At 35.1% G+C, this 15,956-nt stretch overlaps 1 protein-coding gene across 1 annotated transcript in view; it reads right to left on the bottom strand.

Moving 5' to 3' along the window:
* Nucleotides 1-15,956, bottom strand: part of LOC145687818 (RUN domain-containing protein 1-like) — a 38,816-nt gene that overhangs the window by 1,987 nt on the left and 20,873 nt on the right. The window contains exons 5-8 of the mRNA XM_081761252.1: nt 13,654-13,790; nt 9,343-9,479; nt 6,269-6,467; nt 4,576-4,778 (exon numbers count right to left, since the gene is read on the bottom strand). Coding sequence (XP_081617378.1) covers nt 4,576-4,778; nt 6,269-6,467; nt 9,343-9,479; nt 13,654-13,790 — 676 coding nt within the window. The remainder of the gene's footprint in view (nt 1-4,575; nt 4,779-6,268; nt 6,468-9,342; nt 9,480-13,653; nt 13,791-15,956) is intronic.

The raw sequence follows: 15,956 nt of genomic DNA, 5'->3' as shown, positions 1-15,956 counted from the left end.
TGGTGAGTAAATATTTCACTGAATTCATACCACACCTTTCTACTTATTTTTCCACACAGGTACCATAAATCACACATTTACTAGTTTCTCTAGATCAACGCTAAACTTGGTTGCCATCAAGGTATTTACAGTCAGTCAATAACAGAGTTCTCGTCCCCCTCCACCAATTCCCCGTACTCGTAGCCCAGTGTGAGACAAGCCATGAGATATTTGAGTCAGTATAGTCTTGAATACGTGAGAAAATTTACAATCCTGTCAAGTAAAATACAAATTTTGAATACTAAGAAGTTACGTCTCATTGGAATTTATAAAATGAATAATGATGAACATATTACGGATGAATCATTTGTAATTATACAGCAATCACTGGCTTGTGAACCTTGGCAGCAGCCAAGTAAAATGATGGTATAGAGAAACTAATTTACATGGAATCTATATATGTAGGTAAACCAGTTAAAATTTGTGGTTTTATAAACTTTAATCCTATAATCATGTGTTCTATGAACCCTTTTCAGTCATGACTTGTTCTACGTATATCACACGAAGTCTTTCTGGTAAACCCTCGTATTTGAATACATATACAGGGTCTTTCAAAACAACACCGACAACGTTTGGGAGGTGATTCCTGACACCAAGATAAGACGAAAAGTACAGACCAACCTGCGTGCAAAAATACTTCTTTTCAGTTATAGACTGTCGAAAACATGAAAAAATAAAGTTTAAAGGTCCATAGCTCCAAAACTATGGGACCTACCGTTGTCGAGTCAATACTATTTAGGAACTACTACGTGTCCTATCCAAATATTCATGTTTCAGAATCCTGCGGTACTTCCGCAACAATTTTTAGAGGTAGTTGGTTTGGCAAATTATATGCCCGTAGCCAAACTGTTTTCATAAACAGTGGTGCCCACCCCCCCTCATATCCATGACGCACCCCCCCTCAATTGTCTATCCGTAGGTGTTCTTCCATGAAAAAAAAATCTTTTCTATTAATTTTTGCACCCTCTCAAACATATATAGATTTTAACCCCCCTTAATATTTCAATGACGCAGTTTGCGTCATAGCCCCCCCTCTGTGTGCACCCCTGTTCATGAATAATGTTCCATTTGCCCTCATTATTCTACCAAATTTTATTTTTCATTATACATATTTGATGAAAAACGACTGGGAGCTTGCGAAATGTAGGTGTGGAGAAGAATGGAAAGAATTACTTGGGTGGAGCGGAAAACGAAGGAGAGGGTGTTAGAAATGGTAGGAAAGAAAAGAACACTTTTAGATATTAAGAAGAGAAAGAGAAACTGGTTGGAACACTAAGAAATTGTATCATGAGGGACGTGCTAGAGGGTGTGGTGGCTGGAAAGAGAAAGAGAGGGGCGAAGGAAGCTACAATTAATGGATGACAAAAGCAGAAAGATCATACGTGAAGACAAAGGGGTTAGCGGAGAACCGTGGAGCATGGAAGCTTCCTAGCTGCGGCAAGTGATCTGCCAATAATGGCAGAATACTTATGATGATGATGATACAAATTTGCATTCGCTCATATTTTGAACTACCTTACAACAAATCACTCTACAGCATGTGTATGGCCTACTACTAGAACCTGGCGCATTAAAATACTAAAACAGAAAAAAAAAAATCGGCTTTCATGCTTCCAATACTTTTTAAATACTTATAAAAAAATCTTCAAGTTTAATATTCAGTCAACGGCTTCATTTTATCTAGATTTACGTACATGTTAAAATATTCGATTCAAACTCCTATATTTGGTTGGTAAAAATTACATCGAAAGCTACTATTGCCTAGGACGTGTCAGGAACCCCAAGAACACGTCTCAGCTGTGTTTGATGATTGTGCAGTAAAACAAGTTCTAGGAAACCTGCTTCTCGTAAAGAGTTGCTTGCTTGCAGAGGTCAAATCCAAAAATTATTAACTTTATGTCCATCAGTCTCAAGGCTTTGAACAAAGCAAGCTGCGGGATAACTAAGTTTCTATATGTATATAGTGCATTATTAACAATTGGATTTTATAAAAGATACTGGAACGTCCAGGGTATGCATTTACTTATGAGTTGAAGGTGTAGAAAAATTACGGTGAAACTATACTTCAAAGCAGCACACACCGAATGCCTTGAAATGAGAGTCGTATGTCCTTTTGTACGGAGTGTGGGTAGCAATAATGTTACCAATAGTACTTAGGAGATTCTGAGAAAAACGAAATAAGATTTTAAAAAGTTATCACATACATGGAATTCTGGTACTGCTAATTCCTCAAAACAACAATAACCAGATAGAGAACAAACAAATAAATTTTAAAAAATCATTAACAGCATACTAATAATATATAGAACTTTTACTCTGAAACGGGTTTAAGAAATTCTCTTAGCCGAATAATTTATATGTGCATAACCGGTACGCAACGGTATGTTGTACTGACACCTTTCTTCTGAAGTTTAAAAGATGTCATTTCTTTAGCCATTTTTATTTTCGTAGTATGAAAGGAAATTTTCAGCTTAAATCGATTTTAAGACTGGAACAACAGTCTATTATATGTACTTAAAGGGTAATACGATCAACAGTTGCCATTACCTGCTAATTTTTTCCACTTGTTTGGATTTTGACGTCTGCCTTCACATCCGCTAAAATTTCTATTACATTAAACAGAAGTTCGCAGTTTCCGCGATTATTCTCAGCAAAATGAAGCCATAGACATATTATTTAATCTAAGCACACTTTGGTCACAATTGCAATATCTTCCAGCGAATACACGTATACGAAAGTGGGTTCTTTCAGATAAACCGGATAGTAACTTCATCCGGGTCATCTCTGCTTGTATAAACAACTTATAGCGATCTTTATTATGAACCAGTTTTTGAGAATATACATTTAGTTTGTGCAGTGCATTTCGTTTCATTTCTGCATTTCTTTTTACATTATAATGGACTCATTGTTCACATTAATTCTTAGCCGTGGCAAAGGAGCTGACCCCATGCTCTTACAGACTCTGCTAATACATCATAATAACGCTCCAGCCAATGAGAATACATGTGCAGGCGAAATGAACAAAAATTCGTATGTTATGAGGGATTTGAGACTTTATTTTACGCCTCGGTTCTAGACCCGTGGGTGGGGCTTATTAGTGAGAAAAGTGGAAAGAACGAAAGACTATCCTGAAAGATGGCCGGCCACGCTTTAGTTAAGACCTGCAATTAGCTCGTGCTTAAGTATTGATGGAGTAATTGGACTTGTCACTTTTTGTAGTTACGTACTACTAAATAACCTTTTTTTTTTTTTTTAATTTTGTTAACCAAAAATAACCACGTAAGTATGTAGATGTAGCTATAACTTGTCAAATATATCAAATTGAATTGCAGATGCATTGGATTCTTTAATTTCTTCGTCATCTCTTGTGTGCGTAGTCCGCTTAATATAAGTTTCTTTATACTATACTTTCTATAATAGAATGAATTGCTGAAGTATACCGTTTTCAATATAACCTGTAATATAGTGGTTTATTGTGGTTGTTTGTGGTGAGGTTGGAGCAAAACTCCGTTTTGTTTGAATCGCATCGCAATTTGCGGGAGACAGCATCTGTGTATACATAGCTTTGTATGCATTCAGGTTAACATTAGCGAAGCTGTCAATGAACGGGTGCTGAACGGATTCCAAGTTCGATTCCCGAGCTTGGTTATCACGTTGGTTTCTTTTGCCATTCGCAGTAATCATTAAGTTTTGCACTGATATTCATGAGGATAGTAGGACCGCCTCTCACAGTGTTTAATCCTAGCAAATATGTGGGTTGACTCATGACTGTTCCAGTGCTGTCATTCTGTGGGTTGATACCAAAAGCAAGAAGAGATCTAGAGACAACACGGGTGTCTTACAATATGTTAAAAGTGCGGTGCTATTATAACATATACATAGTGAGTACCAGCAGCCTTCGACAAAAAAGCACTGCCTATAACAGATCCGTTACTTCAATTAATAATAGCTTTGCATCACAAAAGTGGAAGACAAAACTAATGGACAGTCACACGATCAGTATGCACAAGTACCAATAGTACTTACAGAAAAGTGCTTTGAAGCAAAAACAGTAAAATTACACTTTTGTATAAGAAATACCTCAAAACCTTTTTAGGGTCTCTAACACTCAATAGTGACTATATATGACAAGATTTTCAAGTTGCACAGTCCGTCCAAAGTACTTATCTCGTGAGAATAGCCTTCAAATCGATGGATCGACTAATATTTTTGCAAATTAATCAAAACATAACTCTAATTAAAGTAGATGATATCAAACATCTTAACATAATTCAGGCACAGCAAAGTCAATTATGAACAAGAATAGAATAATATTCAATCTTAACTACTTTCCAAAAACAGAAGTAAAACTATAAATCAATATACACAAACTCAAAAGGTACTCAACTTGATCTTCTGTATCCTGTAAGATTTAGTATTAAAAAATCATGTAGTTGTCAGACCATTAAAAACGATCTTTAGAATAATTCGTAGCAGATACAGATGAGCAAAGTGGTTCTGGTTATCTGTGCTATCATTAACGATAATGTTTCAAACCTGTTTGAGACTGCCGTTGCTCCACCTATGTCCAGATTGAAACTTTGTGACAGTTTCCTCGCAGGTGTGGAATTAAAAATATCCCCATTCTTCATTTCATAATACTTGAGAATCAATTCCCACACGTGCATCATCTTTCCAGCAGAATGACTCCGAGTTGGAAAGCATCCAATGAAAGGAACAACACTAAATCTTTGGCCAACCTGCAATTTCAACAACACAAACTTAGAACAGAGAGAGACAGAAAACCAACTCACAATTCAAGTTTTTAAAAAAATACCTGCAACAGTGATCTATTTTCTTGATTGACTACATTTTAATTCTTCTCTTATAAGAACTGAACTTCTCTTATAACTTCTTTTATAACATATCGGATCTCATCTTGTACACTGCAACTTACCTTTTACCGAGATAATGTTTATCCTGTAATTCTACTGCTTTCGTTCTTAGTTTTTATATGTTACACCAATACATTACTCTCAACAATTTGCAATCTTTACAGCTGAATGCCAATGAATCTAATACCATATAAAAGAATTGTGCAATTTCGATTTATTACACAAAATTATATTATTAAATTATCCCTTTACGAATATGTTAACTGCGTACACATGCAAGTTCCCTTCTTTACAGCCAAGTGGCTAAACGCGCGTACCTTTTGAGCGTGTGATCCCGGTTCGAACCTCGCTAGGATTGCTTGCTTCCGATACAAACACGAATAAAGATTCGAATCCTACTTTAAACAAGAGATTTCGTGTAATATAGCCTTGCTGCTGAAAAGGGACGCTAAACTTCAAAACAATTAACAAATAAATCCAAAAACTTGTCACCTAGTTCTCTCTATTGTATTCCATCTTTCGTAAACCATCACCAGGAGTCAAAATTTCACTGTCTACAAAACAAAAACAAACAAACACACGCGTACACACCCACATGGGTTTGAACTATATTAGAACCCACCAGGAATCAAATCCGGTCTCACACACCGAAGATTGTTACTGTAATGAAACCATGAAGTAAGAATTTTTTTTAAAAAATATTATTTTTATTTATAAAAATTATAATGGCAATTTGGTAGGTGAAAATGGAAGTTTTTGTAATATTTTAACTGCTGGATACGTGCATAACACTATTTCTAAAAATTACAAGGATAGTATTTATAATTAAGAAATTGTTGGAAATAGAAGCAAAATAGTCAAAAATCACCTGTAGTTAAATAACACTGCTTGTCAGTAGTAATTAACAATTTGGATAAAATTACGAAAAAGACGAAAGCAAACCTCAAGGTAAATTAAAATTTAAAAATACTTATTTTTACATCATTAAATAACAACAATATTTTATTAAAAAATGTAATTAGAACTTTCCTAAAATTTCATAAATTTTTATATTGGCTTTTAGCAAAATAAAAAAGGAAAAATAATTAAGGCAAACAAGGACAATAGTTCATATAAAATGACTAAGTTTGCAACTAAAAATTCATTTTCATTTTGCATTTTGGGTTTTGTATCCAGCATCGCAATGGAATGGTTCATACGAGATTACAAATACCGCAAGAAAGACCATTATCCGGTTAAGACGAAGCGAAATATGGAATAAGGTAAAGTATAACTACACTGCATATTGCGTAAAAGACATCGACATTCGCCAAACAGCTTATTCTCAGCAACGAGGTTTTAAGAGCATTACTTACAGGCATAAGTCCATGTTGAAGCAGATCACGAATGCTGACGGCCAATTCCTTTCTCACTGCAGAGGTTAGTTTCTCGTTACATAACACTACAGGAATATCTTCAGAATCCGACGTGTAATCACTATCAACTGGGGTTTCTTGTACTGCAGCTAATTCTGCTACGTGATCGACTGCTAATTCGAGACGGGCTCGGAGATCCCTACGAAAATATTGATTACGTTGAAATCATACGTCTGCATGATTTGCTCAAATAGGCATCGAAACAATACAATATACAAACACGTTAATTCTATAACATACATTACACACTTAATAATAAGGCTGTTAAAAGGCAAAAAATTGAGAAATTATTTAGAAAGAACAAATACTTCATATAAGTATAATGAACATGGGACAAACAGCTTTCAAAAACTACGTATACATCTCACAAACATATAGCTTGATAAGAGATCGAAAGATGGAATTAATAACGACTGTTAAAGGCCAGAACAGAAAATTATTCCCAGAAATTTACGGTAAACATAGTCTCTTTTTCAATTGATTCTTACAAAAAGAATATGACGGATATCTTGGTCATTCTTCGTAATAAGTATTATTTATTTCATTTGTTTATTTATACATATTTCTGGGCAACTGTGGCCTTAAGCCCGTCACGTATGAGGCATGACGTCCCTTGGCGTGTATACTGCCCACGGAAGGGGGACAGGAAAAAGAAGTCGGCCCGGGACCTGCATGTTATCCTGGCATTTGGCTGGTTTGAATGACGAAAACTCAGGAAAAACCTCAGTCAGGATGACTCGCCTGGACAATCAGTTACACCTATTCGACCGAATGTCCCCACCTGGAATCGAATCCGGGACGAAAAGGCGAGTGCATTAGTGACTACGCTGTGCCGGGCCACTTTCAAGTATTAATAACAAGAATAGGGTTCATGGATATGATTTCATCTCTGTCGGCAATTAACGCATTTATACAATTTGCTTATAAAGTATAATATCTATTATCTTTTTTCTTTCTTTCTTCGAATATTTCAATGCACAATGATTCCAGTGAAACATCTGAAAACAGATCGTAAACGTTACTTCTATATCATTCAAAAGTTCTTAAATTTTGCAGCCTACAACTGACTAGTTTCATGGTTTTATCGCTCACGCATGTAATTCTGAGGAGGGACACACTTGTAAATAAATTATATAGATTAGATCGTCTCTCACAGTAACAAACTGATATACTACGTATCGAAATAATTAATTCAGTACACACATCTTGTCAATATAGAAGCTCAGGAACAAATACTATGTAAACCCACCTTCAAAACTATTTTCTCAATTACATTTTTCTGTCAACTTATAAATTCATGGGCAGTACCATTTTCTGTAACTTACCAAGGATGTTATTCAATTTATGATTCTACTATAATTGCTGTGTTACTTTGTAATAAAAGATTTTGAACGTGTATACACACATAGAGGATAAGTTTTAAAACTTGAAATAAGCATCTAACGTCTAAACCAGTGAACAAAAACAGCTGAAATTTTTCACGAAGCAAATGTCAATAGGGGAAATCGCTTAACACTCTACAGTGTCAACAGATGAATAGTGTTACCAACCCAATATAAAGTTACATTATTTTCAAATTGCATTACGTTAGATTATACATATTCCTAATTTAAATTTCAAACGAAACCTTACAATACCACATTTATTATTCAGTGCTGCAAACTAACGACGTCACAGGATTACAAACATTCAAAATTTGAAAGTATCTACCATAGTAACAGCACAACTCAGATGTTTGGGATAATGAACATCCAAAGAATCTTAGTGTTGGATACCATGATCATGATATGACGTATTTTTGAATAAATGGAAAGGAAGTTATATGCGGTTGAAGACTTTTCTTTAAAGACTTCATTTATTTTGAAGAAATGCGTCGATAAGTATCACATCTAATGGTTTTCAGTAGAACAAATCGTTTTGCTGTTTACGTTTTGATATCTCAAACTGTTTTAGATACATGATAAATATTGGTAAAGTTTAAAATACTGCTCAAAATGGTGTATTTGTGAAAATTGTTTTATTCTTTTGTTTTTATAATATTACAGCAAAAGCTTTTGGTAGTGTACTTACAACAAATTCTCGCAATTAAATAATGATGACAAACTTATAATTAATCCGTTAGAAAATAATGATTAAATTAAGAATTTGAGTCTTGTTAATTTTATAATTTAATCAATTACATTTTCCAGTAGTTAAAGTTTAGTTGATAATCGTTAAAAAATAGTTAAACGATTAAACAAAATAATATAATACAATTTATCTTTATTAATGGTTGCTTCGAGTTTTTTTTTTTTTTTTTTTTTTTTAATCTATTGGTATAGAAGTTACACGGTTGTATAAAGTTGAAAAAACACATCATACGAAACTACTTACTGCTCTCAGAAATAATCTTACCAACCTTCGTGTACAGTGACATAATCAGCCTGGTTAGTTGTTACACCCTCATGTCCAGTATTCCCGCTCCCAAGCACCACAACAATCACAACCACAAAGAAATCATAGTTAAGTAAATAATATTAAAAATAGTAAATACCAATAATAGTGGGCGAGCATAGAAGAAAGTTAGCTAGTTTTCGTGCAATCAAAAGGTTCTGAGTTCAAGTTCCGCAGCCAACCATTATGACAGATATTCAACGCAGTCCTCCAGATTAATACTAGACTATCTTGAAATATAAGCCTGGCCGACTTTCTTCCGAAAATTTCGTTCCCACCCCCTTTCACTGATATTTTGAACGTAAAATGGCGTCATGGTTGTATTTTGTACTGCCCTTAAGTACAAAGATAAGATGCGAAGAAGATCTTAAAATGCGAAGGAATTATTCCTCGTTGCCATCTAAATATTCTTAGAAGTTTATTAGCAGTGATTCAGAATCATTACCATTGTATACAAGGCTTGCAGACCTATCGTTCAATAATGAAAACAATAGCTTTCCAAATTCTGTCCTAGTAAATGGAAGAACAGAAACTGCTTTAGATACAAACGTATTGTATAAAAATTAACTTTTATATCTTACCTCCAATGATTTCCTTTAGGAGTCGTCTTCAATGTGTTTCTCCTAAAATGTTCAGTTCCACAACCAAACTGAGACAATGCAAAAATCTGAAGAAGAGTTGCCGCTTTCTTTATTATATTATAGGTTTTCATGTGAATCTGAAACATCGTAAAGATCTAACTTCAAAGAAACGAACATTATTTACTTACGCACTTTTAAACAATATGGCTACAAACAAGTCATTCAAAACCCAGATAGGGTCAGCATATTAACAAGCGTGGTATAACATTGAGGTTTATTTCTTATTCATGAATAATATACTAAATACCACTTATAGCTTGTTGTGTATGAAAATTACAAAACAGGTTGGGTACACAGAAAATTACCTTCCTCTTTTAGTACCGAGATTAAATAAGACGTCGACTTACAGCTTAACATGGGATCCAAACCAGACGAGCTCCCACCAGGAATCGAACCTGGGTTTCCTACTCCAAAAAGCGTATGCTAAAAATATATAGCCACAATGGAGCTGAAAATCACGAGAGAATTTCCATGCTTATGCATGGCTGTCCAGTTTTACAAGAAAACTGAGTATCAAACTCGAGTTGCATTTAACGTAGTAGAACTGACGAAACTGATTTGAGCTTAAAGACCGACGAACAACCATAATAAGGAGCTTAAATATTATTCAACTGTTTTTTTCTTGACTTATACGGTAGCTCTACCACCAACTGAATACAATACATTTAATAGTATGACATATGATAATCGAAAACTTGATACTGCACTGCAGTTCAGTGGCTAATTTCTTACTTGCACGATGATGCTCGATATAACACGCATTTTGTATATGTTGTACGCTTTTTAGTTAAGGAAGTACCTACCATTAATATCTTAACCCTCCAATGTTCTTAATATGCGGTCTATTATATTTATGAAAGGTCGAACACGGAACGCGAGAAAGTGACTGTTGAAATTTCTGGGTTGTTTTATAGTGTGTACTCTACCAACTTTTGCGCAGTACTCTACTGCTTGACGTTATGAAAAATTTCTTTCTACGTTCGTGGTTTGCTATGTTGTTAATACCAGGTGGTTCATAAGTGTTTAGTTAATGCTTATTTTATTACGTTCAAATACAAATGTGTGTAATGTATTTTATTTACTGTTGAAATACCTCAAATATACTATGTTATATTCACCGGAATTTCTTGATTCATAGATTTTAAATATGTACCTTTGATGAGCCTAAATTATAATAGGTTAAGTTAGATTTTTATGGGTTGTAGTTCTCGCTATTTTTTGATATAATATAGTGGCGCTTGTGTCCCGAAATCGTGAGTGTAGATAGTTTAGTCGCATTTGGTATTTTGTTCTAAGTTTATAAATTCACGGGTTATTCATATACATTTTCTACAGTTTTACAATTCACCGGACGACAAAAACAAGCTTTAGTACAGATATGGTCATGTAAGTAAATAATTCTAATTGGGGACATTTCTGTTGTGTGGATCATAATTACATTTTAGCTGGCATAATAGGGTACACGCTAAGATATGCGATTGACAACTGATAAACTGACCTGCATGCTAAAAGAGGTTATTATGTTGAAATATCAAAGCAAATCTATGGTACTTTTCACACAATGTACTTATAACACGTCTCAACAAGCTAGTACGTTCTCGAGGATCTTTTCAATATTCAATTTTCAACATAAATACCACACTTTTGACTTTCTCATAAATTAAGTATTTGCTATTATAGGGTTATCAGATATAAATTAATTCTCAAGGACACTAATGTTATTGGTCTATCATTCTGCAGATTATAAGAATTTCATGCACTCTCTAAATCACCAAACCTTTCACCATTATTAGTTAATTAGGCATTATATTACAGAACTTCTAATGTTAATCAATAGTTCAAGATTGTCATACATACTTACCAGAGAATACACACTTGGCTATTTTGTTAAATTTATTTCCGCTGGAAAATTAACAGACACGTTTGACATGAACAATAATTATTATTACAACTATTAAAAATATTACACGTGTTATCACATTTAGTTTAAAATTTGTGACATTTCTGGGCCATCATTTTTTATTACCAATAAATAGTTACATTTACTGAACTAAAACAAACACACTAAAACTAAACTATAATTTGAAATCATCCACAAGGAATACATTATTATTAGCCTTACTTTACAAAATTTGAAACAAAAAAACAAGGTTGTGGCAAAAATTGACTTACAACTGAAATCCCTGGCACGAAGCTCCGAAAGGCATAAGTAGACTAGCCGGATTTTGTTTTCTTTAGTGCTTGTGTCTTAATCCTTACACGACACCGAAGTTATGAAGGACACACCCTACTATTAACGTGGATTCAGAATTCGGTGGTAATGGGTACAAAGCCCATGCTAGAACGATCCTGCGAGTATATGGTGTTCCCATCCATACTATCTCGCATCCAAGAGCATGCCACTTGTTTCGGCTGAGGAATGTGTGGTCAGTAGTCTCATCGTCTTTGTTAGATCACTTTCTTGTCTGCTACTTCTTTCATTCAAGTAGTTCCCCAATTGTCTTCAGCACGTTGGGTGAACACCGTACAGCCAATACTACACAATATATGGTTTTCCTCCCATGGTCAACAAAAATACTGGCCGGAGGGAGCGGTGGCTCACTGGTAGAGCGTTCACGTCCGGTGCTTAGGGTCTCTCGTTCGATCCCAGCTTGCGCCGTGTGGACTTTGTGGTGGACAAACACCGTGCTCGTGGGTTTTCTCGGGGTTCTCCCGTTTCCTCCCACTTTCTTCATTCCACCATTTCACTCATCTATCATCATCACCGTCTCCTTTAGCCTAACCGGCATAATCGTGGGACGTAAAAGTCAAAGATTATATTTCATTTTTTTTTTTTCAAAAATACTGGCCAGACCCAGTACTCCTTGACTTCAGTGATGTCACGAGAAACTGTACAACAGTGCAGCAAAGACACTCGTAAAAAAATGAAATCTTTGAGTTTAACGTCCCGCAGTTATGCCTTTGAGGCAAAACAGACTATGATTAATGCAAGTGAATGATGGAATGAGAAAGTGGAAGAAAATCCACAGATAAGATGTTCTCCACGACAAACTTACTTGGCCGAGATCGAACCAGCGACCCCACGCACCATAAAGCGCTCTACCACTGAGCTACCGTGCCCCTTGCAAAGACATTCGTGTGCATTAGTCTTGCCATATGATCTCATTTCCCTAAAGGCACATCTTAATTTAACGTTCTGTAATGCTGTCTATAGAAAAATGAAATGAAATCTTTGAGTTTTACGTCCCACGGTTATGCCGGTTAGGCTAAAGGAGACGGTGAAAATGAGAAATGAGTGAAATGAAGAAAGTGGGAGGAAACGGGAGAACCCCGAGAAAACTCACGCACACGGTGTTTGTCCACCACAAAGTTCACATGGCGGGGGCTGGGAGTGATGCTGTCTATAGAATAAAGCGAGATGAATGAATCACAATGCAAGTGAGTGACGAACAGTTGCTGGATTAAAGAAATAAAATGGGAAAACCCTGATAAAATCCCAGACACGATGTTAATCATCAACAAGCTTATATAGCATATGGCAACCAAATAATGGACCCTTTACAACAAAGGTACCCGTTCTAGTCTAACCCTCTACTCAAATATCAATTCACGGAAAAACTAAATATTTCTTTAACTTAAAGTTATTTCCCCAGTAGTACAAGGCATCGCAGTTGAATCAAATAATAAGAAAATTTCGCAGAAGCACTACTCATTGTGTCGGATTACACGAAAGATATTGTGGCCGGGATCAGTCAGATAAAATAGTGGAAGCTGGTTTTACACAATGATCTTCGCACTCAACAACTGCACTGAATTCAAAGATGGGGTTGTAGTTTGGAGTGCCCCTTAATCATTTCCTCCGTAACCCCGGTATTGTGTAAGGATTTAAAACACAAAAACTCAATCACGAAGTACACTGCGGCTAACTGATATTCCATTAACGTGGTACGAATTATGGTCTCATCGTTAGAAGGTCTATTATATCGAACAAGGAAAAAAACTCGATTGCTTACGGGATGACCCATTACTTTGTAGCTGCTAGTTCCTAAAACTCTTTTCTTCAATATTTAAAAAAATACAAAAGTATGTCTCGAGTTTACCGGATATATTTTAAAACAATAAATATGATTATTCGTTCAGCTAGCTCAGTTTCAATTGTCTACTTCCAGCATTCCAGTCATCTCGTTTAGAACGTCATGCAGTCACCTACAAACACAAAAAGTTGCACCTAACAAATGAAACCTGTCTTACCTCTTCCTGCTCAGCTCTGCTAGCCCTCCACCTTGACCATAACCTAGTATTACATTTTCTCTCCACTGAGTAAGTATTCCCACGAACCGGGCAATCCCATCTGCATTCTTTCTCCTGTTCAGAATCTATTGTTTCACCTGAAAAGTAGTCAACAGTTCCACTGTTATATATACATATTTACACTTGCTTAAAGACTTTGCACTATCTAAAGAATTTGGGTATTCACAAAAGGATGGTAGGGTTTCGTACATGAATAAAACAGCTGTTAATAACTTTGCATGGATATAACGTGTGCTACTAGGATGCTGTCCATGTTTGGGATACGAAGGCAGCTCAGAAAGTAACGCACAACAATTGACGTAGGAGAAAATGTAATACGTAACAGTACGAATATAGGAGGTGTGTTCAAAAAGTATCGATTTTTTTTTTAACGCGTAAACCAATGAAGCGCGGAAGACTATCTTCAGTGTAGATGTAGAGGGGACACTTATGCGCAGTCAATATGTTACCGCTTGCAGAGAGCGTCAATCGCTGGCAGTCGGCCAACGAGTGAAGACGTGTAGTGAGCGGTCGTCGGATTTCAGTTTTTTTTTTTTTTTTTTTTTTTTTTTTTTTTAATGACAAAAACTTGAGCAGCGATATTTAGATACACGATATTCTGCTAAACAAGCTAAAATTCGTTATAAAAATATGTTATAAAAATATGGATAAAATCGGTGAATAAAAATTCAATGTAAGAATACTATTTTCCCGAGCAATTACAATTAGTTACCTTCTATTTCACCTTAATTTCCACTCATCAATCATGACATGAGTTCATGCATGACTATATTAAACAATATTTGAGTTTTAAGCATCCTCACTGAATAAAAGTATCATTTAAAGAAAAACACCCAGAGAGAAAACACTAATAGAAAAAAAAATAACTTCAGTGTTCACGGTTTACTTATGGAAATAACACGTAAGCATTGTTTCAATATTTTCTGGCGTTAAATTTGTTTTTTTGTCGGTAAGTATTGTTACGTGTCGTAACTTTATATATATATAAAAATAATTAAAGTAATGAGAATAGTATTAGAGTTGCGTCTTAGTTTTCTTTTGTTAAAGGGTTAATCAGCGCCGCCAAGTGGTTGGTAGACGAACTATACGAACAGGTATGTGAAATATGTGTGACGCCGCTTCATACTGAAGTTGGTGATAGCAAGGGTAAAATATATCCAGTGTAGAATTGGATACTAAGCGAAATCTACATTGTTACGACGAGTTTAAGAAGATTTTGTAATGGAGTTGTGATATTTCGCTCTTCTTGTTAATAGAAATTTGATTATAACATTAATATAAGGTTGTGCAACGAATTGTTAATACTGAATAGGAGAATTTTCAGAAAATTTAATAGATTTTCTGTGACTCTGTGGACGTTTAAATGGAACGCGGTAAGTCTCATTAGAAGCATATGTTTGTGGTGGATAAAGACTCCATTGTTCAAGATTTGTCAAGTTATTGTACATTCGTTGGTTTATTTAATTCCTATAAAGATATATTCGTTCATAAGAGCTTATCATTTAACCAGAATGGAGAACTTAGTGATATATTTCTTAGTGATCAGTTTTTTCAATCTGCTGCTTCGTGGCAAGTAAGTAATTTTCCAAGTGAAAGAAAGCTTAATGTTATATGGTCTCTGCAATATTCTGATGAATTTAGTGAACTATTGTTTGTCTCTCTGCTTCAGTTTCACACGTTAAACAAAACGTGGGGTGATTTCTCGACTGGGATCGCCTTACCCTATGCGACTGTCCATGCTTACTTCGGTAAGGTCACATGAGCACAGCGTAACAGTATGTCACTGTAAGAGAGAGTCCTCTCCACATCAACATTCGAAACTGATATGTACATTAGTTGGACACACTTTCCAGCGATTTCTGAATGCTCATTAACATACCCTGCAACACTCCTTCCACATATAAATTTCAACAGTAGATACCGTTTGAAGCTCATTTTGTAACTACATGTAAAATTTCAAAAATTCATGATCTATTTCCTCAAAAATGGAAATTATTATCGTACTGCTAGTAATTGCTAAACAATGGTAATGAATAAATCGTAAAAGCGTCGAAAAACTGTCACTTTTGCGTAAATTTCGCGGAATATCGAGACTTGTTGCAAATTTCGCTAATTCGACAGAATTTCGCGTGTAATCGCGAGCGTTTTATAGTCTAACAAATAGTAAAAAAAAAAAAAAAAAAAAAAAAAAAAAAAAAAAATTAGGTACACAACATTTTCATACAAAACTAATACATTTCGCA

This window comes from Thermobia domestica, chromosome 6, assembly GCF_964235325.1.
Source record: "Thermobia domestica chromosome 6, izTheDome1.hap1.1, whole genome shotgun sequence".
NCBI lineage: Eukaryota > Metazoa > Arthropoda > Insecta > Zygentoma > Lepismatidae > Thermobia > Thermobia domestica.
The sequence above is the reverse complement of the archived record's forward strand: the minus strand, read 5'-3'. Positions and strand labels throughout refer to the sequence as shown.